This window comes from Labeo rohita, chromosome 2, assembly GCF_022985175.1.
Source record: "Labeo rohita strain BAU-BD-2019 chromosome 2, IGBB_LRoh.1.0, whole genome shotgun sequence".
Taxonomy (NCBI): Eukaryota; Metazoa; Chordata; class Actinopteri; order Cypriniformes; family Cyprinidae; genus Labeo; species Labeo rohita.
The window spans coordinates 31,273,194-31,300,450 of record NC_066870.1 but is presented as its reverse complement, the minus strand read 5'-3'; the positions used below and the strand labels follow the sequence as shown (position 1 = coordinate 31,300,450).

The 27,257-nt window shown below is 37.6% G+C and overlaps 1 protein-coding gene across 3 annotated transcripts in view; it reads left to right on the top strand.

Annotated features, from left to right (window-relative positions):
- The first annotated feature begins 1,571 nt into the window (after positions 1 to 1,571).
- The window catches only part of cadm3 (cell adhesion molecule 3), an 83,415-nt gene continuing 57,729 nt past the window's right edge, over positions 1,572 to 27,257 (top strand). The window contains exons 1-2 of one of the 3 annotated variants that reach the window (XM_051129254.1): positions 1,572 to 1,800; positions 2,962 to 3,152. In XM_051129254.1, the coding sequence (XP_050985211.1) occupies positions 3,032 to 3,152 (121 nt within the window). In that variant the 5' untranslated portion in view covers positions 1,572 to 1,800; positions 2,962 to 3,031. The remainder of the gene's footprint in view (positions 1,801 to 2,961; positions 3,153 to 27,257) is intronic. The other 2 variants (XM_051129264.1, XM_051129273.1) reach the window with 2 other exon arrangements.

The window sequence follows — 27,257 nt, the reverse complement described above, 5'->3', positions numbered from 1 at the left end:
CACGGTTATTTCACTCCGTGAAATGAATAAACGCCGACAGACGGTGGGCTGCTGACATTAAAAACAAGTATGTAGTGATTTGGGCCGGAAGTGTCCCGCCCCGAGGCTCCGGTTGGCTGCTTGAGCCACCGCCACGGTGACCGAGTCGCTGCTCTCTCGGGGTATCTGCCTCTCGTGCAGTCGTCCATGTTTAACCCCGTGCGTCCCCCGCACCGCACAGCGAGTAATCCGCGTGCAGAACTAATCCTTAAATCCTCTCGCGAGTCGCAACGCCCTCCCCTCCCTCCTCCTATCCTCCTCTCCTCGCACACGGGCCTCCCGAGCAGCCGGCGGGGTCTCCAGAGCCCGGCTCGCGCGGGGACTCTATTCACGAGACCACACCTCGCGCCGCCACCAGGCTTATAAAGGGGAACCTCATGAAAACATTGTCCTGCTTACTTTTCACCCCATAATCTAGATTAAGAAACATTTTTTCATGAACATTAAGATTTATTGTGACATTATTTTAATGACAACTAAGCTTTTGAATGAATTAATGAATGAACGAATAAATAAATATTAAGAACGGGCGCGGCCATATATAAAATTTGATGGGTCGGGCTCCGGGTCTCATCCTCGTCCAGCTATTTTTAGCTGTACAAAACAGCTGGTTTTGCTGCTTGATATTGCAAATCGGTGTTTCTTATGTTTTTTAATTTATTATCTTAATTATGAACACACTGGTTTGTAGTGCAAAGCTGCATATTTACCGTTTACTGTACGCTGTTATTTTTCTCATTATTTCCTTATAGCGGACTGAACCGGAAATCTCACCCATAGGCTTAACTGGTTATAGAAATTGCACAATTTAGTGTTTTCTAAACATTAGGCAGATTAACTAATTTAATGTATTGCTTGCATATTTACTTATTTTGCTAAATTAATAATCATATTTAGATTTTTTTTCTTTATTTAGTCCAATGTCAGAAATAGAAACAAACTGTTTAGATTATTTATTTATTTATTTACCAGTATTCATATTTTTCTACTTGGTTGTATAAATTGCACAATTTAGTGTGTTTTCTACACATTAGGCAAATTAACTAACTGAATGTATCGTTGTACTTATTTCGATAAATTAATTTCTCATATTTTTAATTTTTACATTTTTTCTTTTAAACTTAAAAGACACCAAAAATGTATATACAGGTATAATTAATAATGTTAATAAATAATTATGTTATTTATTGTTTTAGTCTAATGCTTTGTCAAAATATAAATAAATGAACAAACTCTTATTATAATAAATATAAATGCCATCGCAAGTTATAAGTTTCGTGAAATTACTCCAAAATAGACTACTTTAAAATACCCTAAAATAGAAACTTTACGCACTTCTGACATAACATTATCATCATCATCAACAACAACAGTAATATTAATAATAATAATAATAATAATAATTAATAATAATAATAATCTCTCTCAGGCAGTATGGTCTAGCCCTGTTATCCAAATGGTACGGCCAAATCGTATTAAAATCCCCACCCCTCCCCCTCCACCCCGTGCGCCTGCCCCCTCCCTCCCTCCTTGCCTCCCTCCCTTTCTCCGTGCTTTCAGACAGACTGTTTTGCTGCAGTGAACGGTAGCCGTGGAGAGAGGAAAAGGCAAGAAAAACAAGAAGACAGCGGAGGGCGGAACGAGAACCAAGACAGACAGATCCATTGGGACCTTAGCGTGAGCGCCAGCAGGCATAGACGGGGTCCAACACTCCAGAACCGACGGAGCCGACGGGCATCACGAGGAGGAGCGCTTATAACGGTGCGTATTGTAATCTGCCCTCCTTTTGAGCGCACAGACATGCAGGGGTATTATTGTCGTTGGCGTCCTGGCGGGGGGAGACACCTGTCAGGTTTGTAAATAGGGGCACGCTCGTGCTCTGGAATGCGCCTGCATCCGTGCGCGCCTCTCCTGGCGGGCGCACCGGCCAGGAAGCCGTTCAACGAGCTCGGAGGTGTTAAAGGGGGTTGATGTTAAAGTGTGCTTAGGCTTTACTGTTAATGTGCTGATGGTTGCTTTGCCCCCTCGCGTTTCCCCTCCCCTCGCAGCATCCCTGCCGCTCCTTCTGCATTCAGCGCGCTCGGACTGTGTGCACCTGCTACTGTTTTCCGTGGTTCGGTGGGGCGTCCCGGTTGCGCGGGTGAGGACGGGACTGGTGCTCAGCGGGAGACAGAGAGGGGGAGGGAGGGAAATAAAGACGAGAAGTGCGAGAAAAGAACCGATGAGTGAGGGAGGCGGCGCGGGTGGCTCCGTTTCGGGTCGCGTGTCATAGAATTGCAGCAGGTATCATCACCTCATCCCAACAGTAGAGATGAGGCGAGGCTTCAGTGCTCACGCTGAACATCCACACACACGCACACACACACGCAAACATAGTTTGACAGCCGCTGTCCGTCCTTGCCTCCCTCTATAGTTGCACAACAGTACAGAGCATCTCTGCGCGATCGCCTGCCCGCCCCGCAGGCAACGCCATGACTTGCACAGTTCACAAAAGCACACTAAGAGAGACAAATAGGCAGCCAAACGACCTGGACTATTGTGTGAGTGTGTGCGCGTCGCCACGGTCGCGTGAGGCTGCGCGCTGAATTCTCAACGGGCGACAGGTGCACCTTCCGAGCGGGAGAATAATGAGAGCGGTGTTAACGGCTACCGTGCGGCTTTCGGGGGCAGCACTCTACAAATCTCAATTCTTGTCAGGGACGCGCTCGCTTTTACGTCGATTCAGAGTCGTTTTCTGGGTTACTGAGTGACGAAGGGAATGTTTTCGATCACTGCGTCACATCACACACAGAGAGTGACACGAGACGATCAATGGAAGCACTGGGGCAGCGCGTGAGTGAAGTGTGTGTGCTCAGCATCAGTGCGACCAATCGGCGCTCTCCGTCTGTTAATGAGTGTGTATGTGTGTGTCATTTCTTCCAGTCAGCGCTTCGCTGAGCTTCTTCACTTCTCCGGGCCTCGGGAGGACTATTGGGTTTAACGTGCTGGACGGATGAGCGGGATGCGCGCGCGTCAAAGTACGACATTCCCGGCATTCCAGCGGGCCGCTCTCAGGGCGCTCGCGGCCTTGACGATGCTTCTCGCGACCTCCGTTCGGAGCAACTTCGTTTACGGTAAGAAACCCCCCCCCTGTTCTTGACTCACTCAGCTCCTCCCTCGTGTTTTCACTGTTTTCAGTTTTTACAAGGGAATCACAGAGCCGTTATTAAGCTCGTGGGCACTGAGGAACCTTCCCACTCATCTCAGCTCCAACGGAATTTTCTGCTGGGTTCTGTTAATTTGTCAACTATAGCACTTTCTATATATCTATGTATCTATCTATCTGTCTATCTATCTTAGGGGTGTAACGGTTCATATGACTCAGGGTTCGGTTTGTATCACGGTTTAAGAGTCACCGTTTTGGTATGGTTCGGTATGTGTTATGTTTAGGAAAAAGGACTATATACTGTCAAATAACAGTAAACAAGATAAGAGCAACAGCACAAATAAATACAACAGAGCAAAGCTATAAATAAACAGTGCTTTTTAGTTTTTGTTAGATAGGTATAACATTAGTTTTTAGGTACAAAATTTGAATAAAGATATCAAATGTAAAATAACATTGAGTATCTGACTGTATAAAGATGTATAGCCTTAATGTTGTCTATAAGCTAGTGTGCCCAAAACAATGACAAAATTAGCATTTACAAGATTTACTCATTCAAAACTTACTGTCTCTAACTTCTGTCAATATGGATCAATTTTGATGACATCACCCTGCACTTCAGCTTCTCATCAAACTTTTTGTCCAATCAAATGCTCTCTAGAATCCGAACTGTCCCGCCGCTTACACTATAAATAGACGCTGAAGCTGCAGCTGATATCGGTCACTTGTTTGCAGAATTAGTATTTTCTTTATGGTGAATGACATGTAGTGCACTATACAGGGGATAGGGAATGATGCAGACAGTGTATATATGCTTTCCATTGGGGTGAAAGAAGTCTAGATTCATGCTGTCTGCCCCGGTCCAGAGACACAATTGCACGGAGCAGATCAAAACATACCGAACCTATTTGAATTCTACACATAATGCTATATTTTACATCAATATGGATTACATTGTGACTGCCATACATTGTCAATTGTGGCTTTACTGAGTTCAATGGCTGTGATATAAACAAAATGCAATTGGCTATTTAAAAAGGGGGCGTGACTGCTTGATATGTCCCGCCCTGTCTTCCTGTTTCAGATGAAATTACGTCAACACATAGAATAATTTTAAAGCTCTTCAGTGGACCTTTAAAGTTACAAAGTTACTAATCAAGAACAGTGAGTGATTTCCTTGTCTTTTGTTGTTTGATTAACATTGAAAAAGTTCTGTCATGTTAAGACAATGCACGGATCCAGTACACTGATACTGTAGGTTCAACCGTCTATGTCTGCTAGGATACTCATCAAGACAGGCATGTTGACATCTTTTTTGAGTGAATTTGTCCATTCAAGCACAAGACTTGAAAGAGAACTCAATATTTGCTCACTGTCTGAGACCTGAACCAGATTTATTTTCACTGTATGCACGAGTTCTCTTTCGTGCCTTCTGACTCATGAATGTTTAAACTGGCAAGACTTAAATTAAGTTTAAGTTTAGTTTAACCACAGTAAGCAATGTGCTGTTCATGTCTCACCTGCGCACGTGCGCTATCAACACCCGGGTGTTGACTGCATAAATGGCTGGTCATATTCGAGCATAAAACAAAGTTTACAAAGAGTGACTGGTTTGTCCACATTTTTTTTCTTTTGTTCATCACTGTTGTTGTAATGCATTAGGAAGACAGAATGCATATCCATCGACAGAAACATACATTAGCCGAACACCCCTACTGTCTATCTATCTATCTATCTATCTATCTATCTATCTATCTATCTATCTATCTATCTATCTATCTATCTATCTGTCTATCTATCTATCTTTTTGGATTAAATCTGCTTGTCATTATGAATGGATTGGACATCAAAGGGATGTATAGTTTTGGGAAATCAAAACTGTTTTTTATTTTAGTACAAATTTACCACAAATAGAGTAGATTTATCTATCCTCAAGCACATGTGCACACATTCCACAATCCTAATGGAACTGAACTGAATCAGTCTTCTGACTTATGTAGGTGTGTGGCTATTGGTTCTCAATAGAGCCTATAGAGGACCGAACAGCATCTTTATTAAATCCTTTTCATCATGAAGTTTAAATTTGTTCAGTAAGGAATGCAGCTTGTGTTGAAATGTCTGATTCATCGTCACAGTTTCAGCAGACTGATGAGTGGAGATCATAACTGCTTTTAATTTGGAGTAGAAGTATAATTGCTGCACAAGTGTACATTACACAATCACAATGAGTTGGACTGAATCAGTCTACTGGCTTGTGTAGGTGTATTGTTACTCTCTAGAGTACTCTCAGAACAGATCTTCATCAAATGTCCAAATGTTGAAGTGAAAATATGGATGATTATTCATGAATGATGATTGTGATAGAGTTTTCTTTTTCCATTATGAAGTTTGCGTTGAAATGTCGGATTCAGTGAGATGGTGTCATTGTTTTAGTAGAATCATTTTATTATTGTTTTTGAAAATCCCTGTTTCTTTTTCTTTTTTTCTTTCTTTCTTTCTATCGATCCTGATTTTGTCCTTTCTCCCTCACACACTTAAACTCTGTCAGCTGTTTTTGCTTCTCTCTGCATTATTCATTATTGTGCTTTTTTGTGCTTTTGCATATCCACTGGCCCTATGCATCCTTAATGCGAATGTGAATGTATGTGCGAGTGTGTGCAGGCCTTTTGCATATGGAAGATGCTCATACTTCAGTTTAAATGCAGTAGTGGAGAGGTTGTTTGAGAGTATAGGTTGTTTGATTAGTTTATGAGCATTTTGAGTGCTTTATAGTTGGAAACAGAGTACATGTTTTGCAGGTTTATATGTTCTGTATGGTCTGCTACCATCTGGTTTTAGAGAGCATTAGATTACTTGTGATGCTGCTGGTTCCACCTACTTTCGCACACTTTCTCTTTGCTGCTGTAACCAGTTGATGTATTGAATGTCTTTTCACCTATATCCACCAGCTTCATTCATTAGAACAAAGTGTAAAGCTTTTCACATGAATTCAGTGTTTACTACTCTTCATCCTATATGTGTATGTATTTACAGTACATATTAGACATGAATACTTTATGCAGCAAGGACACATTGAAATGATCAAAAGTGATCTATTTCAAATAAATGCTGTTCATTTGAACTTTCTAATCATCAAAGAATCTTGAAAAAATGTATCACAGCACAACTGTTTTTAATATTAATATACTGATAGATTGATAAAATTAGTGAAATATGCAGACTGTGCTGGAGTTTCTGTCGTATTTAGAACAAAGCCATATTGTTTACATATTTCTATGATTGGGTTAATAAAAGTGTATTAAATTGACCTTACCTTTGGTCATTAGCAAACATGATGATTATTAAGGATGATGATCTGACAACATATTTTTATTTGCAAAGATCCGGCTCATAAGAGTCATTGATTCATGAATCAGAAAACACTAATTGCTTTGTCTAATTTTGATTAACCAAAAATAGCCGTCTCGTAAGACTCATTGATTCGTGAATCAGACAACACTAATTACTTTGTCTAATTTCGATTCACTAAAAAGAGCCTGCTCATAAGAGTCACTGATTAGCGAATCAGACTACATTAATCATGTTGTCTAATTTTGATTCACTTAAAAAGCCGTCTCATAAGAGTCGCTGATTCATGAATCAGAGTACACTAATTGCTTTATCTAATTTTGATTCACTAAACATAGCCAAAAGTCACTGATTCACAAATCAGACTACAGTAGTCTAATTTTGATTCACTGAGAAAAATCTCATAAGAGTCATTGATTCATGAATCAGAGTACACTAATTGCTTTATCTAATTTTGATTCACTAAACATAGCCAGAAGAGTCACTGATTCACAAATCAGACTACAGTAGTCTAATTTTGATTCACTGAGAAAAATCTCATAAGAGTCATTGATTCACGAATCAGATGACACCAATTGCTTTGTGTAGTTTTGATTTATTAAAAAAGCCATCATAGTAGTCATCGATTCGCGAATCAGACTACACTATTCGCGTCATCTAATTTTGATTCACTGAAAAGAACTGTCTCATAAGAGTCATTCATTAGTATTAATAGATCAGATTGGTAGCATTTGATTCACAGAAAAGAGCTGGCTCATAAGACTGAAAAAAAAAAAAACAATAGAAACCATCACAGAAATTCTAATTGTTTTACTACTAATACTTTACAAACATATCAACCATTAACCATTAAAATCATTAAAAAATGGGTTTAGTGTGTTTTGGGACATATTCCATTAGGATTTAGTGGTTTTAACAAGCCACCAATAGAAGGTGACCAATTACCAGTAGAGACCAACAGGGTCCTTTACAGTTTCCATTTAAACCAGTGCAAGCCCCATTCTAATCACTAAAACCATTACAAATGGTAATGTTGTGATGTGATGGTGGTTATTGTTTTTTTCAGCTGTCAGAAGTCATTTGCTTGTGAATCTGAATACACTTGTATTGAATTTGTTTTCACATGCGTCCTGCTAAAGACATTTCTGCCATTGTTTTGCAATACATGGTCATTACAGACTGCAAACCCACTTTGACAGCTCAGGTGTATATAATTTGTTTTATATCGACAACATAGATCATGTATATTTGAACACGTTGCAGGAAACAAGTTTAGCTTTAGTTTTCCTGCTGTTCTTGTCTGTTTCTATTTTGTGCTGTGGTGTTTGTTATCGTTAAGTGGTCTATTTTAACTATAGTTGCTCTTTCTGTTGCTGTTTGTTGAACCATATTGTAAGTTAAAGGTTCTAAAAAGCATCTGAAAATAGGAAACAAGTTTAGCAGGTGTTTCAGGATCTAAGTTTATCAGGGTTTCACTTATGGTTTCTTGAGTAGGCTGTAAGTGTGTGTGAGAGAGAGTGTGCAGATGTCCAGTCATGGTCTCTGATGTGTAGGCTATGTATTTGAATGTGAGAGTGCATGTGTGAGTGAGAGGAAGACAACTATTCACTTTGGTCTCTGAAGTGTGTATGTGTTAGTGGCGTTTCCACCCCGGATCTCTGATGTCTGTATGAGTGTTTGAGCGCATATGTTGTTCATGCGGTCTCAGATGTGTATGTGACTTGTAGGACCGATCACCCGTAGCCTCTGATATGTGTGCTACATCCTCTGTGACATGTCTGCGAGCAGCTCAACATGTGGTGGAAGCATCTGGATATCCTCCATAACCTGCTTGATAAATTCTGAAAGGTCATTTTAAAGAGGACGGCACAGCTCTGGGGCTCATTTCATAGGGCTTAACAACTGTGCATCCCAGATTCATCAAAAGAGGCACTGCAAGGGAAAATGAGCCTTATTGTTTGTTTGTGGCGTTGCGTGGCTGCTGGCGGTCTATTGAAGCATGTTGTTGTGTCCCTCCACTGACCTGAGACACATTTTGATGGTTATTTGTGATGCTAGTGCATATTCAGGCTGAGTGATTTATGCAGACTTACCGTGTAAAACCTCAGTGATGCTGACATGTGTGCATGTTTGTGAAAGCATGTCAGGATTAAAGTGGAATTATGTGTGTGCGTTATCTATTGATATGTGTGTGTGTGTGTGTGTGTGTTTGTGTTATCGAATGCATTTAAGAGATCTTTAGAGTAATGTTCATTATAAATGGTCCTGAACAGAATGGTTACTTAGCATAAATAATGCAGAGTAATGGATCACTAAAAAACTGATTAGTCAGGCGACAGGCCACAAATTATACGCGCACTTTGCACATCTTAACCCCTGATGACTTTTCTTCTCTCACCACATGATAAAACTACAGAGAGGGCTGCGTGTGGAGGAACCACCCATGGGATTCACCACATTTTAGAAGTCATAATTGTAGATTTTTTTCAAGTGGTTTATAGAAAAAAAATGTTTTTAATTACTCAAAAGTGTGTTTTGTCTCACTTGATTTACTCGTTTAATTTCAAGGAGAGCTGGAATTTTCTGTTTTCCTTGCTGTGGCTGTTATTGTACTCTTGTGTTTCCATTTGTAGAGGCAGATATTGTCATAGTATTGCTGTGATGCCTGTATAAGTGCTGTCAATACACGTACATGTGCTGAAGTGGTATTATAGTTAAACGATATTCTATTACAGTGAACAAACTATAGCATTAAACCAAAATGTTTTTAGAGAAACAGTGTTTGTAAATGTAAAGATATATTGATTTAAAATGTTCTCCAAAGTGCTTTGTCTTTGTTCAAGATATGAGCTCCGTTCCAAGAGCCAGTAAGCTGTTTCCACTGCCTTTTAAGGTAGCATCTCAACTGAAAAGAAATTTTTCACAAGCTTGTCATAATACATTCTTCTCCAAGAAGAATACATGCAATGCCGCTATAGAATTTGGCTGAAATGAGGTATCTCAGAAGGCAATAAGACATCACAGATGTGGAATAGCTTTTAGATCTGTGATGCCTTAAAATATGGTCTAGGTTGGCAGCTTTCTAGGTTTTGGAAGAGCAAAAGCTGTTTTCCAACATATAGACAGACTGCGTACCTGTGAGCCGAGCCGCTCACCTGACCATCTGAAGCGTATTGCACACCAAACATCAAGCTCCAAACTGATTCCTAGAAGCCAGTTTTTAATTCCATTGAAAAACAAAGCCCTTTGTGCGCTTCAGAGATTGTCAAATCTGCAAGGTCTCTGAGTTTGAATCTTAAAAAATATATATTTCAATTTTGTTTTGGACAATTGGTAGCAAATCAGTATTAAAGGAGAAGTCCACTTCCAGAACAAAAATTGACAGATAATGTACTCACCCCCTTGTCATCCAAGATGTTCATATCTTTCTTTCTTCAGCCGTAAGGAAATCATGTTTTTTTGAGGGAAACATTTCAGGATTTTTCTCCATATAACAGACTGGTGCCCTGATTTTGAACTTCCAAAATGCAGTTTAAATGTGGCTTCAAACAATCCCAAATGTGGTTGTAAACGATCCCAGCTGAGGAAGAAGGGTCTTGTCTAGTGAAACAATTGGTTATTTTCAGAAAAATAATTCAATTTATATACTTTTTAATGTCAAACACTCGTCTTGTCTCTGCCTGTACTGTTTTTTTCCTGTTCATGACAGTTAGGGTATGTCGAAAAACTCCCATCTCATGTTCTCCTTCAACTTCAAAATCGTCTTATATTGCTGTTTTACCTTTTTTTTTGTTGAGGGTGTTTGATCTTCTTTGCATGTTTACTTTGCAATGACTCTGTGGGTACTTCTGCAGTGATGTAGGATGATTTTGAAATTATTTTTGAAGTTGAGGGAGAAAATATGATCAGAGTTTTTCAACATACCCTAACTGTTTTGAGGCAGAATACACAGAGTTCAGGGAGAGCAGGACAAGATGAGCATTTGACATTAAAAAGTATTTCAATTGTATTTTTATTTATTAAAATAACCAGTCGTTTAGATAGATAAGACCCTTCTTCCTCAGCTGGACTAGTTTACAACTGCATTTGTGATCATTTGATGCCGCATTTAAACTGCATTTTGGAAGTTCAAAATCGGGGGCACCATATCAGTCCATTATATGGAGAAAAATCCTGAAATGTTTTCAAAAAACAATTTCTTTATAGCTGAAGAAAAAAAAAGACCTTGGATGACAAGGGGGTGAGTACATTATATGTAAATTTTTGTTCTGGAAGTGGACTTCTCCTTTAAAGGATTACTTCACTTTCAGAATCATTTAAAAAAAAAAAAAGTCCTGGTAATTTACTCACCACCATTTTTAATCGAAAACAAATTAAAGTTTTTTGAGGAAAATATTTCAGGATTTTTCTCCATATAGTGGACTTCAATGGGAAACAACAGGTTGAATGTTTAAATTGCAGTTTCATGGCAGCTTCAAAGGGCTCTACACGATCACAGCCAAGAAATAAGGGTCTTATCTTGTGAAATGATCTGTCATTTTCTAAAAAAAACATTAAAAATTATATATTTTTTAACCACAAATGCTCCTCTTGCACTAGCCTGACCTCATGCATTACATTATCACTTTAGAAAGGTCATGCATGATGTAGGCGGAAGTGTTTAAAAACGCGAACGTGCAAAGAAAATTAAACACACTTTACAAATAAGGTAAAACAACAATGTTGGACAGTTTTGAAGCGGGAGGAGAAAATGAGTTTTTTTCACCCTACTCTACCATTTTAAACCGAAGTATACAGACAAACAACTAGCCACACATGATCTTTCTAAAGTGCAGCTGCAAGATAAGCAGTTGTGGTTAAAAAATATATCATTTTGTATTTTTTTTTTTTTTTTTTAGAAAAATACAAGTACGTTTCACTAGATAAGACCCTTATTCCTCGTCTGGGATCGTGTAGAGCTTGTTGAAGCTGCTATGAAACTTCAATTTGGACCTTCAACCTGTAGTCCACCATAGAAGTCCACTATTTGGAGACAAATCTTGTAATGTTTTCCTCAAAAAATGTAATTTCCTTGCGAAGGAAAAAAGTAAGACATGAACATCTTGTATGAAATCGGGGTGAAAAAAATTATCAAGAAATATTTATTCTGGAAGTATCCTTAAAATATCAATAATCACAGTACTATATTCCCCTTTGCTGGCAGTCAAAAGTAGGGATTGTCTATTAATGTTATATAAAATATAATTGTTGCAATATCATGGGTTGATTCCCAAGGAATACATAAAGCAATAATCTATGCTTTGAATGCAGTTACGCACTGCCAAATGCATAAATGTAAACGTAGGTTCATAGGAGAATAGCTGATATGTAATATACAGTATTAGTACGAGGACACAAATGTGTTTGATTTAAGTATGTGAGTTTTTTCAATAGACTAATGCACAATTTCTTGTTTTCAATCATGTGGTCATTAGCGTTTTTTGCCACATTCCCCCTGCTGATCGTTTAATAGACTTGTGTTAAAGATGAAAAGATAATGAGAAAAGAAAAACAAATTCACATGTTTGGATGTGGCGGCTGACTTAATGTCAAATTAGCTGAGAGTAAGACATTATAATGTTATTCCAGTCCCATATTTGCAAAGACACTCAGAACAGAACCACTGATTCCCTTTAGTCCTTTCCAATCAAAGCCGTCGTATGCGAAAACTCAAAAAACGAAAGTAGAGACAGTGGCTCTGCTCTGAGGTACGTAATGAATTTGAATTGGCTGTCCTGGCCGAGCACCAGTGTGGCTGTCTTGTTTCAATGTGGACTTGGATAAAGATCAGTGTAATGAGTATATGGCTGTTCGGGGTTTTTATAGACATGGCGTGAGCTCAGTAGGTGCGCTTGAGATTGTGTGTGGTCCTGGATGTGAAATATACCTACAAACAGAAGGAGAGAGAGGGAAATGAAAGTCACCCTTGTCTTGGCGTCGTTTGCATGCCGGAACCCCCGAGTGAGACGCGCAAAGTCATAGAAAGGACATTATTTCCTGTCTACAATCTCTAGAACCCTCCACGGACTCCTGGGAAATGTAGTTTTCCAAAGCTTAAAACATTCTCGCTACTAGAGCTTATCTGTATCTTAGAAAGTGATACAATTGCGAGTCTACTCCAAAAAACTGAAGTGGGCGCTGAGGGTGTGTTTTCTCTCTTTTTGCTGGCTATGTGAACCTTTTTTGTGCACTCTAGAAAGCCATCTCGTGTCAAGGGGTTTGCGCAGAGCTTGTGTACAAGCAAGAGAAGCTTGACCTATTAGATTAAGGTTAAGTGTTGGGACTTCTGTGAGTTCAAAATGGTTGTATCTAGAGATGTAAGAGTGGCTATCTGATTGCATTAAATGTGCATTTGGCTCCATCTTCTCATGTTTCCTGTGTTAAAAGCTCAGCTTGATACAGATCTCCTGTCATTAATCAGGACGTGAGCATTTTTCAGGAATTTTCAGCGATGCATATTTATGAGATGATGTAACAAGCACACAAATATTATCTTTATTTAAATCTTAAAACAATGCAATTTTAGCACTAAAAAGCCAGTGTTGTGAAACTGTACTGAGAAATGCTTTTGAAATTCCAGCTCAGATCCTAAATTTAAACTGAAGTTGAATTGAGGGAGCAAACAGAATTCAGCACATAATTTGAATGTAAGGAAGTAGAATTTAAAATAGCTGTCTTGATGTTCTTTATGTGTTGAGGGTGAATGGATGGATGGATATTTTTGTGTAGTTCATTATATTTAATACATGAACTGTTGTGAACTAAGGTGAAAGAACACATCATTTACCAGAATGCATTACCTCAATAACTCAGCTTTCTTTGATTCTACCTTAAATTTCAATTCACTGAGGTTAGTTAAGTTCATATTTCTGCACATGAGTTGCACAGTTTTGGCCAGAAGGTTATTTTGTCTGCTTGTTGCTCTTTTGAATTTGAAAGTTTTTGAAGCCCTGGATTTGAAGTTCAAGGTAAAAGTTGTAAGCATGTGTTCTGCTAAGGGGTGAATGTTCTTTGTACATTGTATGCATGCACAGGCAGTGGATAATTCCTTATTGCTAATTTGTTATCTTCCATCTAAACTCTTAATAACTGTAGACTGATGCTGCTGAGCCCTAGATTCATCAGCATACAATATGTTTACTCTGACACGATGCTGAGATCCAAGGCTTTTAAAACAGATGCTATCTGCATTACAGGGCTGTAAGATGAGAGCTGATTTCTTGGGAATAGCGGAATGCCAAACCATGAATTGCCCTGTGGCGTACTTGTTTTGCAAAATGCACTAGCCTGGCCTCAACCACCAATTCATTGCTTGGGAAAACACAAATCTGGAAGTGTAAAACAAACAAACAAACAAAAAAAAACAGAGATTCATTCCAAACATTCCCTAAAATTACATCACATTTCCTTTCTGACAGCTGTTGCCAAATGGGAATGATTGTTATGGATTTACTGCAACAGAGATTCACAGCAGCCTCAAATGGATTCATATTTTCTCTGGTTTACTCAGAGCTTAATTGTTTAAATAATGAGTAAACTAAAAGAAGGGATGAAATAATGTAGAAATTAGTTGTGTTGATTTAAAATGACTCTATATGCACTTTGTTACAAAACGTTGAAAGTCGTTGTAGGTTATTTAAAATATCGCACTGTTTTAATGTGCTGTCAATTATACTAAAACTTTCTAGTGTCATGGATAGGAGTTTAACTGGAACACAAATTTATAAAAAAAGATATTTTTAATGAAATCCGAGAGCTTTCTGACCCTACAGCAATGCAACTATAATGTTCAAGGCCCAAAAAGATAGTTAGGACATCGATAAAATAGTCATGTGACATCAGTGGTTCAACTGTAATTTTATGAAACTATGAGAATACGTTTTGTGCACAAATAAAAATAGTGACTTTATTCAACAATTTGTTCTCTTTCGTGTCAGTTTTCGGCGTGTGTTCACGAGAGTTCCACTTAAAGTGATTTTGCTTATTACGACTTTTTTTTTTTTTTTTTTTAATTACTGAGCTGAAAATTAACTTGTGATCCGTTGAAGCCTAGTTTTGGACATGGCCATTTTTCATACTTTCACTATGGTTACACTGTTACAATTGTGACTTGTGACTGTATTACTGGTTTTTATTTTTATGAATTAGTTTTTAATAAAATGTTGAAATATTAATGCAGAAGCTACAGTTAGTAATTATTTATTAATTAACAAAATGGTTAAAGGACTACAGCATATGCAAAAAAAGCATTAGATTAAAGGCACAATATGTTAGTTTTCATTGCTAGAGGGTGCATATTTAAAACAAACAAAGAAACAAAGGCGTAGTTTGATGATGTCGTGATTAAGTGTAGAATCATGGGAGTTGTTGTCTTCATTGAGTGTTTTAAAAGTTCTGTTATAATGCTACTCTGTGCGTTCGTCACCTGTCTAATAAAATGCATAAGATATTAAAGTGTCTTTGCGGTTTAAATGTTTTCTACAAAATAAAACTTACATTTTTGTGTAATCAACAAATTGGAAAAATAATCAATAGATCAATCAGTTGTGAAATAATCACTACTTGCAGCCTTATCTAGAATCAAGAGTCAGAGAGCAGTCTAATCACAGAGTGATCTCTTTTCCTTTTGACCTTATGTGCCTCGTCATTTAAAAAAGAAAGTTTTGTAGTAGTACCACTATCAGCAACCAATCAAATGCCCAAAACAAGTCAGAGCGTATCCGTGGCTCTGATGTCATCATAACATTCCCAGCTAAACATCAGAGTGCTCTACTCAAAGCAGTTTGGCCCACTTTATGTGGGTATTTTTATCCAGCCGGCATCGCCCGTGATATATTTTTCATGAATAAAAACATGGACTTGGTTCTCTCCTGCCTGGCTGCGCCATGGCGTAATTGTGCAGCAAGCTAAAGGGACCGTGTAGCGGACTTCAGAGGTTCTGCGGGACTGAGCTTGGGTCCACAGGAATGAGAGCCGCGTCCACTCGAACGGAGGAAAGCATTTCCAATTAGCCGGTTGGCAGTTGGATCACACTTCCTGCTTTCAGGAGTGCCCTGGGGCTGTGTTTACTGCTGCAAAGCTCCCTGGGAAATGCGATCCGTTTGAAAGTGCTGGCGTGTTTGCTTCCTTACCTCAGCGTAACATGCGGCTGTGGCTTGATTGAGTGGCTTGGCTCCTCCAGATGTGGCCAATAATGATGAGAGATTAAGCAACGGGCGGTAACGCTGGCCAATCATTAATGTGGATGAGATTTAGAGGCGGGAGAGCTGTGTGCAAGTGCCAGTGGCTCACTTAACTCGGAGGACAGATTTGTTGCTGGCACCTTTTCTAATGCCGCCGATTCTTTCTTGCGCTCCCGCGCTCTCTTTCTCTCGCTCTCTCACACACCCTCTGGCTATTTGTTGTACATTTCCTCTCTCTCTCTCTTTTTGTTGCCAGCATCTTTCTGCTGAAATGTAACTCTGTGGAGCAGAAGGCCTGGGAAGCAACCAAGAGTGAGAGGGAGAAAGGAAAAGACCGTGGTGTTAAGAAGAAGCAGGGAACCCTGTCAGTTCCGCAAAACGTCTTATCTTATGAATCATGTTTTCAGGAAATGCTTACCAGCTTCTCTGACAGTAAGATGCATCACAGGCTCTTAAGCAGAGGTCATTCTCCTCTGGGAAATGATCCACAATCATTGATAATACGATCTGTTGACAAACCACAGATGAGCTGGTAAATTTGTTTATGCCTCCTATGATCCCGTGGCCCGCTGTTCTGCTGCGATGACTATGATTAGTGAAGCTATCATTAGCAAACGGGATCTACTGAGTGTTTGCTGTAACGCTCAAAAACAATCAGCCTATTCTCTACTGCTTCCGTTTTAATAATGCAACACTTTTCAGCGCTTTGACGAACACTTTACGTCCTGCTCTATTTTAAAGTGAAATTTCATTTTTCAAATAATAGGTGAGGATCGTCTCTCAGCAGTATTTCTTCACCGTTTGTGAGGATAGGAATACCTGTATACAGCGGAGGTCGTGCCCTCTTCTCCATTACCAAGCCATGCTTCTGTTTCCCTCCAATTATCTTCTATTTAGAGAAGCTATTACAAGTTCCTTGGATGATTTCTGAGCATACATTTAGTAGATTAACCATTGTTTTTAATGAGTATCCCTACAACAGTTTAAAAACAATGTTGGTTTTGTTTTGTTACTTTTTGAGTCCATGGCTGATATTTTGGTTTATCTGACTGCAGCCACAACTTTACTACAAGTTCCGATGGTAATATAGGTATGAAAAATGGGCTGGGTGATATACCTAAAATATGGTATCTCATATCTTATATCTCACCTTATTCTTCAACACGGAAGTAAGCCTAAGGGTGAGACTTCATTAGCCACTATAGGGAAATAACGAGAAAAATAACAACGCACAGTAAATGGCAAAACTCTCTAGTGTTCATGATTAAGATAATACATTAAAATAATGTGGTAAAACACACCAATTTGCAATATCAATCAGCAAAACAAGCTGTTTTATACAGCTAAAAATAACTGGATGCAGATGAGACTGGAAGCTAAACCCATCAAATTTACACATGACCACACCTGTTCTTATGGCAAAAAAAGGTGGATATATCTTGATATTTTTGCATTTGCTGTAGAATAATTAAAAAGGTAATTTTCTTTCCCAATTAAAAAAAAACATGCATAGAACAGCTGTTGTTTCTAAGCTAATGTTTAGTGCTAAAAAATACATCTAGAAATAACATCTAGTGACTAATTTTATTTTACTAAATTAACACATGTAAATGTAACGTTATGAAAAAAAGTGCAGCCCGAGTACAAAAAGTGCATTCTGACACATACTACATTTTACACTGTGCAATAAGGGTAAATTATGCAAGTGTTTCACAAGTTTTAAGTTAAGAACACAAGTCTGTCAACGGTTTCTGGTTTAAGAGATGCTCTTTGGCATGACAGTATGTTCGCACTGGCACTAAAAACTCTTTCAGATGGAGAACTAGTTGCTGGAATACATAAGAACATTGTGTCTTCTTTGCAGGAGGAGTGAAATTGCCTATTGGTGCTGCCTCTCTCACTTTAATCTTAATTTTTAACAATACTTAATATTCACACCATCCTGTGATTTTTATATTGATTATTTGATTATCACAATAATAATTCTAATAGTGGATATATCGCCTAGCCCTTGTATGAAATATATTTTTGCTATTTATATAAAAAGATATAAAAATTAAAAGTTTGATTATATACTGCTATTTTTAAAGTGTGAGGTCATTACACATTTTTGTTGTTGTTTTTTTCTTTATTTGTCTTTACTTCATAAACATTAAAATTGTGACATGTTGTTAAAGGAGAAGTCCACTTCCAAAACAAAGATTCACATATAATGTACTCACCCCATTGTCATCCAAGATGTTTATGTCTTTCTTTCTTCAGTCGTAAAAAATGTTTTTTGGGAAAACATTTTTCTCTATATAATGGACTGATATGGTGCCCCGATTTTGAACTTCCAAAATGCAGTTTAAATGCGGCTTCAAACGATCCCAAATGCGGTTGTAAACAATCCCAACTGAGAAAAAAGGGTCTTATCTAGCAAAACGATCGGTTATTTTTTTCATTAAATGAACACAATTTATATACTTTTTTAAAGCCAAACGCTCGTCCTGTCTTACTCTGCCTGGACTGTTTTTTTCTGATTCATGACAGTTAGGGTATGTCGAAAAACTCCCATCTCATGTTCTCCCTCAACTTCAGAATCATCCTATATCCCTGTTTTACCTATTTTGTTAAGGGTGTTTGATCTTCTTTGCATGTTTACTTTGCAAAGACTTTGTCGGTACTTCTGCAGCGATGTAGGATGATTTTGAAATGACTTTTGAAGTTGAGGGAGAAAATACGAATTTTTCGACATACCCTAACTGTCTTGAGCCAGAATACACAGAGTTCAACGATAGCAAGGCAAGATGAGGGTTTGAGAATAAAAAGTATTTAAATTGTATTTTTTAAATGAAAATAACCGATCGTTTCACTAGATAAGACCTTTCTTCCTCGACTGGGATTGTTTACAACCGCATTTGGGATCGTTTGAAGCCGCACTGAAACTGCATTTAGGAAGTTCAAAATCGGGGCACCATATCAGTCCATTATATGGAGAAAAATGCTGAAATGTTTTCCTCAAAAAACATAATTTCTTTACAAATGAAGAAAGAAAGACATGCACATCTTGGATGACAATGGGGTGTGTACATTATATGTGAATCTATGTTTTGGAAGTGGACTTCTCCTTTAATTATTATATTTTATGTATTTTAATACATTTTAAAATATAATTTATTTCTGTGATGGCATAATCAGTCTGATAGGCTGATTTGGTACTCAAGAAATCTTTCTTCTTATTAGTTGAAAATGGCTTTCCTGCTTAATGAAATGTGGAAAGTGGAAGTATTTCTTTCCTGAAAGAACAGAAAGTTTGTAAAATAGTAGGCCACTTACTCAAAATATAAATATTTGTAACATTATAAACATCTTTACTGTCATTTTTGATCAATTAATCTCAAACTTGAATGGTATAATATATTATATCCTGTTAATACATTTCAGTTTGTGTTTTATATTGTACATTGCTTTTATTTTGTACAGAAAACGAATGATTCAATACAGTTATATTTTCTTATTACATTTATATTGGATGAAATTAGCATAATGGATTAATTTTTTTATGTTTGATAAATGAGTTGCAAGTAATATAAAGTGCTCCAAACATCATCTTGATTAAACTGTCACAAGTCGTTTCACCTCTTGCTCGAAGTGTACTTTCAGACTTCTGAGTACTTCTGGAAGAACTCAGAATTGGCAGCCGGTGCGAGATCGGTTTTGAAGATTCTGTCTGTCTGTCTCTCTGATAGTATCGGCTTTGCTCAGTCTTTAACTGATTGCGTCAGCCGCTCTCAATCTATCCCAAGTCTAAATCAATGAAACTTTTCACCTAAGACCAAGGACACAGAAAAAATACCCAAACAATGGAATAACTGCCAACAGTCAGCCTCAGTAAACACAACTATTTTCAGCATAGCCTCTGTAGAGAGTGTGTGTGTTTGTCTGTGTCTGCCTATTTCTGTCTATAGATAGATACATGGATGAATAGATAGGTAGATACCCTACATAATTGATATATTGCTTGTTGCATGTTCTGTAGCAGGGAAGTATGCATATTTATATCTGGCCACAGAGACTGATTGCACCAATCACAATCTGAGCCAAACATTTCATTTTGCTTCGCTCTGAGCAGAAAAAGCATTTTTGCATTCCAGATTTTCGTGGCTACCTTTCCAATTTGGAAGTGGTTAGGAAGAAATAAAAGTATAGTTAATAACGTTCATAGTACGAAGAATTGAAATGGTTGGTTTTGTTCCCGTTTCCTATTACATTCTTAAAAAAAAAAAAAAAAATCAGTTCAATTTCGGTTCCAACATAGCCAACCAGCTGCTCTCAGAAACTCTCTCAGACAATTCCAACAGCAAATTAACCACATCCAGAAACCCTCGCTTCTGATTCCACTGATCTCCTAGCTGTAGCCAGTCACTTTCCGCAGCCCTTCCTGTGATCTGACAGGACGGCAGAGCTCTTACGAAGCACTGTGTTTGATTAAACTGTCTATAAGTGGGGAGATGCGAGATCAGGCAGGATCAGCGTGAGTCTGTTGAACAGCAGCGATCGGCCAGAGAGAGCCACGCGTGTATGCGTTGTTATAATGATGAACGTTGTTAACCTTTAGCCTGGTTTGGTTCGTTCTCCTTCTCACTTTTGCTTTTAGATTGTTCAGATCCAATTATCGAACACGAGTTCTTTCAAGTGTGTGTTTGAGAGAAAGTGTGCATAGAAGAGAGAGAAGTCTGTCTGCGGGTTAAAAGTGTGTGCGCGTACTTGTTTGAGATATACGTGTGAATGTGCGCTCCTCAGATGTCCACACGCAACGTGCTTGTGATGAAAGCAGCACATTGTGGAGTCACCCATCAGTTTGGCTGAGGATGAAAGACCCGTGTTGTTTTATTCAGCAGTTTCTCTCTGAAAGCTCCGCTGTGTGGCTCGTCTCAGCTGCTCTGCAGTGCGGTTTTATTCACCGGCTTCATCAGTGGTGAGAAGTGCGCTGTGTGGTTTAATTCACCGCAGAGGGCCTTGCGATTAAATCTGCATTCGTCGCGGGATACGAGCTAGAAAATAACACGAGTACGAACCTGTCAATGAACCTGTGTTTGTGTATATGTGTGCGCGTGTCTGATTCAGCCGCGTCTCTGTGGGCTGAGACAAAAGAGCGTTAATAAGCGTTTCTAATCTGAGGAGTGAATGAATGATACACAAAAAGCGACCACAGATGTACAGAATAAACAGGCTGGAGAGAAAGTGAGAGGAAATAAGGCAAGCAGAGGTGGCAGCAGAGCGAACAAGGGATGGAGGAGAGAAAGATGAATGGGAATCAAGAAAGTGTAAAGAAGAGAGAAGGAAGGGATAGACAAGAGCGATGAAGGGTTTTCACGCTGTGTCATATCGTATCATACTGCATAATCACACACACACACATATTCACACTCTTCTCTCTAGCGCCGCTTTAAACCAATCACATGACATGCGCTTGGATGGTTCACATTACATTCCTTTAACGTTTGGGCACCATACCAACAATTACTGGAAGTGCACACGCACACACAAAATCTCTCTAGCTCTCTCGCCAAAAGCAGGTGAGAGATCTATTTATATACTCGTTAGAATTAATTAGCTAGCTCTGAATGAAGTACACGCTCTGTCTGTAAGCTACTTGTCATAAAGTACTTCACATGCATGACACATGTTTGCGACTGGGACTCTATAATGCCTCATAGCATGTTATGGTGTTTTTGAACTTTAACACTTCAGAGTAGATGCGCTTGTCCTCACTCAGTTCACTCGTCACATGCTTCATGTGTACATTTGTGTGTGCAACTGCTGAATTGACCGTGGCAAATGCTTATTTGCTTGTGAATGATGCGCTTGCAGTAATGGCTCCGTATGTAACATTTGGTCTTATTTTCAGGATGGCATACTACACTACCATTCTTACAGTTTCTTTTAGTATGCAGTATGTATATTGTATGCATATCTGCTCTGCTTTGTAAACAAAAAGGTGATTTGAAGTCTTAACGAAAGCTCATTTGAGTATGTTGTATAAGAAACTACTATTTTAGTTTTTCTACTTCTAAATTTCACATTTAAAGGGATAGTTACTCCAAAATTAAAATTCTCACCCTTATGTCATTCCAAACCTGTAAGACCTTCGGTATCTTCGGAACACAAATTAAGATATTTTTGATGAAATGCAAAAGCTTTCTGACCCTGCATAGACAGCAACGCAACTAAAAAGTTTTATGGCCTAGAAAGGTAGTATGGACGTTGATAAAATAGTTCATGTGTCATCTGTGGTTCAAACTTAATTTTATGAAACTACGAGAATGCTCTTTGTGTGTAAAGAAAACAAAAATAACGACTTTATTTAACAGTTTCTTCTCTTCCGTGTCAGTCTTTGACTCATGCGCGTGGTGCTGCTGACTGAGGAGCTGGCATTTTGAGTCTTTTATTCAAGAAGAAATTGTTGAATAAAGTTGTTATTTTTGTTTTCTTTGCACACAAAAAGTGTTGAACCACTGATGTCACATGGACTATTTTATATAGTTGTGTTGCTGTCTATGCAGGGACAGAAAATTCTTAGATTTCATCAAAAATATCTTACAGTTTTTCTCGATTGCTAAAACACTATAAGTAGTCTTTTGAACTAAAATTTCAAAACCATAATGCCATTTTTCAAAAAGCACACCCATTTTCCTAAACTATAAACACTACTCCCCTGCTTTAACACATGAGTCAGATTTGGTGAACTGTTACTGCAAAACTCTACACACAAATCCCTACATTTCTCAGTGCTTACATCATGTGGTCATTTAGAAAGCACTAGCATTCAATATTGTTCACTCAAGTCTGCAAAGTTTGAGCTCAATTAGTACACAATTACCCAAGTGGAAACACTAGGAGTCAAAATTTATCACACACCAATCAGAAGCTTCGATTTAGATAAAAGGGCCAAAGTCAGTTTACAGTTTGGTGCTTTTCTCAGATCAGAAATGAAATTCTCAAAACTACTTGTTCAACCTCCACATCATGTAATCACTTGTGCACATCATAAAATGTTTCTCTTTTTTTTTTTAACAAGTTGTGTTTGCTTTGGTACGTTCATGTAACTGATTATGCAACGGATTTATCTGCTTTTTCCTACATTTTCAGTCCCTATTGTCATGTTGCTATAGTCTTACCCCTCAAAACATCAAGTCATTAGCTCATCGTATATGTCTTTGCAGGAAATGCTAAACTTTTTATCTAGTTGTCATAAACGGTCAAGCATATTCTACACATTTCTATTAGACTTTTTGTATATTTGCCATAAATTGTTCAAGTGAATACTGACTTTCACCAGAGACTACAGATCAACCAATGATAAAGCAGTTCTTTGAAATAGCTCAAAGGTACATCTCAACATCTCATGAACCTTCAGTTGGAAAGCATATATAGACAGAGGACAACACAACACAGTTACAAATTCTGACAGTGCACTTTCTAATGTATATTTCCGCCTTTGCCCATATTTACTTTTTTCTTTCCTATTGCACAATGACTTTGTAATGTATTTATATGTTATTTTATTTTGTTATGTATATATATATATATATATATATATATATATTTTTTTTTTTTTGTTTTGTTTTTTTTTTTTGTCAGACCACTAGTAAAAGTGTAACTGTGAATCCTATCTGCTCTTTTTCAATCAATATCCCGCATACAGTAATATGCAATTTCGAAGACAAAGAGTATAAGGTGAAGAATGACGACAACAACATGGAAGAGAAATAGGAAGGGCAAGAAAACAAGCAGTCTTATATATTTTAGTTGATGCGTGCCATGCAAGGGGATTTTACCCCTGCTGCCTGTCCATGCCCAATTTAGTCTGTGATGTTGAGGAGGTAATTTGGCCTGTCCCAGACCAAAGACAGGGTGCTGGGGCAGAACAATTATTTTTGTTGTTGTTTGCTGTTCTACAGTACAATAAATTAAGGATTAAAACACTTGCAAATGCATACATTTGTTGTGTTCATCGTGTTAATTTAAAAAAAAAATTTCCCCAAGCAACACTTATTACCAGTTTTCGTAGTATTGTTTTGAATTGATCTCATCAGTGTGTAAAACTGTGTTATAGTGTGTGTGTTTTTGAGGGTTTGTGTGTCATGTCTGAGAGCAAAGTTTGTTTTTTCAGCAAGATTGAATTGTTTTGAGTGGAGAGCTTCATTTTGACCTGAATATAGTAAGTTTAGGGAATTGAGTTAGAAGTTACGGATTTGTGTTTAGAGTTCCGCAAAAGCGAGGCATAATTTCAAGAAATGTGTTTAAGCAATTGAGAAAAACTGTAATTAGTGTTCCAAAGATAAACAAAGGTTTGGAACAACATGAGGGTGAGTCATTAATGACAGAATTTTCATTTTTGGGTGAACTGTCCCTTTAATGCATGCCTCAGATTCGACTATGTGCCTGGCGAAATTTCGTATTTTTCGAAAAACATACCTTTGCGAACTAGTCCTAGGTATTTCGCCCGATCGGAACCAAACCAGTACAGAAAGATTCTCTGGAGAGTGAATATCAGTAATCATCAAAAAAAAGTCTGACTTTCGACTCACTATCGTGAAGGGATGCCAAAACGTTAGAAAGGGGCAGGGCCACGTTTAGTAAAATGCCTATAACTCCTGAATGTAATAAGAAATCTTCAATTTTAAATCAACCCTTTGGGAAACTATAATGGATTTGTTTAGAAAATGGGCCTGTCCAAATTTACCCCAAATCCTATAAAGCCTAAAGGTAAACTCAAAACTTAACCACACCTGGTGAGCATGTGCCACAGGTGATTCTAAACAAGCATGCAACGTTTTAAGGAGATTGAATCACAGCTGGCACTACAACAGGTAAAAAGGACTCAAAAACACTGTTTTTCTATGGTAAATGACCTGGATTTGCCAAAAATTATATAATAAAAAATATGTAATATGCTAAATAATACGTAATGTCTTTTCCTTTATATGCTTAAATGCCTTAAGTGCTTGAACACCAGTAATCACTGCTTGAAGCTATATTTAATTTTGTTTCTTGCCATTTCTTTATTATTGACTATGAAATTTACTAGCAATTTCTTAGTGGAAGTTGTTTCTTTATCTAAAATTTTTTCAGGGTGCTACATTTTGCTAGTATACAACAGAGTACAGAATACTGTACTGTACTATACACGTACAACTTTAAAAATGTAGGATCACTGTCAAGTATTTAGGAACACAATTACTTTTTAGAGATGTTAGTGATGGTAGCTTTAATGTACCACAATATAACATGCTCTGAAACATGCAGCATATCAGACTTTAAATAAACCTTACTAAATTGCAGCCTTGCTGATTTTTACTTGCATTTAGAGCTTGCCAAGTTTTAATTTTGGAACCTGCATGCAACTATTCATTAACTTTGATTGGGTCAATCGCACTGGTGCGCCTAACATTTTATCATGTTGGACACAGTAATTTTCAGTTGCAAATGCGAAATGGTCACACTGTAGAGCCTTCCTGTATCCCATTATGCAATTCACTTGATTTGACCTTCTATTTACCAATAAACCTGCTGAATTTTAAACATCTTTCTTTTTTTTTACTACCAAAGAAGAGGATGCTTTATGCAAATATTGCTGTTTTATTTTGAAGAAAATAGCCAGATATTTATGTAATAAGGTCATGTGACAGCAATGCATCTTAGGACTGTTTATTGCTGCATGTTTATTGATTCATATACTATGTAAAACATTTGTATGCACTGTGCAGTATTTAATATGCAGAATGCTATACTCCCTTGTTATCTGTCATGGGAAGGAACTTGTGCTCATTAAGATAACATGACCAACTAAGCTCTATACCAGGGTTTAAATGTAAACTTTTTTTTTCTTGGATTAATTTCAAACTTCACCTTGAACGCTGCTAGCAGTCAAACTGTACTGAATAAGAGTCAGCAGCAGTGTTGGATGGAAAATGCACAAAGAGATGTCTGAGTGTTCCTTCCTACCTAAAGAACAGAAGCTAAACGTTTGGCTGTTCAAAGAATATCTCTATCCTCTGACTCCTTTTCCATATTTGTGTCTTTCTTGTTCTTGTTGTCTGCATAGATTTGGTTTAAAGTGATAATGAAAATTTTGAATTTATTGCTGAACATGACATGTCTTCATTTGGTCTCAAGTCAATGTAAATGTGATTCCTGACTCTCCTCTTCCTGCATGTTTCCATTTCAGTAACTATGACACACACATTTTGTCTTTGCTGCTTTTCATTTTGCTCAGTCAAGTGTACCTCTCATTACTCTAAACCAGATCAGGGGATTAATTTATAATATTCTGCTTAACATCATCATGGGATTCATATTTTTATTATATTAAACCCGATCAGGGGATTAATTATAACAATGATTTTAAACAGAATTGCTGGATTCATGTAAACCTAGTCATGATTGAAGTGTTCATTTTCTTTGTTATGAGAAACCTGATAATAATATTATTTTTTAATGGTGATTCTTGAAATGGAAATGCTCAGTACATCTGTCTTAATGGCCGATGTGTAATTTAGATGGAAAGTTTTACAGTTCCAGGGTTTAATTTAATACTTTTGAATTCTGTACTCTCTAAGGAAGATGTTTTGAAGAGACCTCCACCCACACTTTAGTTCAGCCTGCATGAATTTCGTGAGTTTTTTTTGAACATCAGCAGTAAAGACACTGATCATCTTATGCTGTTGTGATTATTTCATATCTATAACTTGTAACGCGAGCCCTTAGAAATGCACACATGCATATTCATGATGGCCAAGCACACTATACTAAGAATATCATAGAGGCCTCTATGCCTCTGCAGTGTACAGATATTGTATTTTTAAAAGAATATGTGCTACAATGCACATTGTGCAACAATAAACAGTGCAGTATAATTTCTGCTTTTGCTGCATGATCTTACTGCCTTTGTTATGCAACCTTATTATGTGCATATATTTGTGACCCCGGACCACAAAACCAGTCATAATGCTAAAGCTAAATAAATAAGCTTTTCATTGATGTATGGTTTGTTAGGATGGGACAATATTTGGCCGAGAGACAACTATTTAAAAATCTGGAATCTGAGGGTGCAAAAACATCAAAATACTGAGAAAATTGCCTTTAAAGTTGTCCAAATGAAGTTTTTAGCAATGCATTTTACTTTTTTTTTTTTAATTATTTTTTTTAGGTAGAAAACTTACAAAATATCTTCTTGGAGCATGATCTTTACTTAATATCAAAAATATTTTTGACATAAAAGAAAAATCGATAGTTCTGACTCATACAATGTATTTTTGGCTATTGCTACAAATATACTCCTATACAAATATATGCTACTTAAGACTAGTTTTGAGGTCCAGGTTCACATTTAATTCTGTAAATGGCAGTGTCTTGAGATGTTACATTTTAATTGAATTTTGTGTAAATTAAGACCGTCTTGTAAAATAAGTAAATGTGATTGGATAATTTAACTGTAAAGCAGGACTACAAATGCG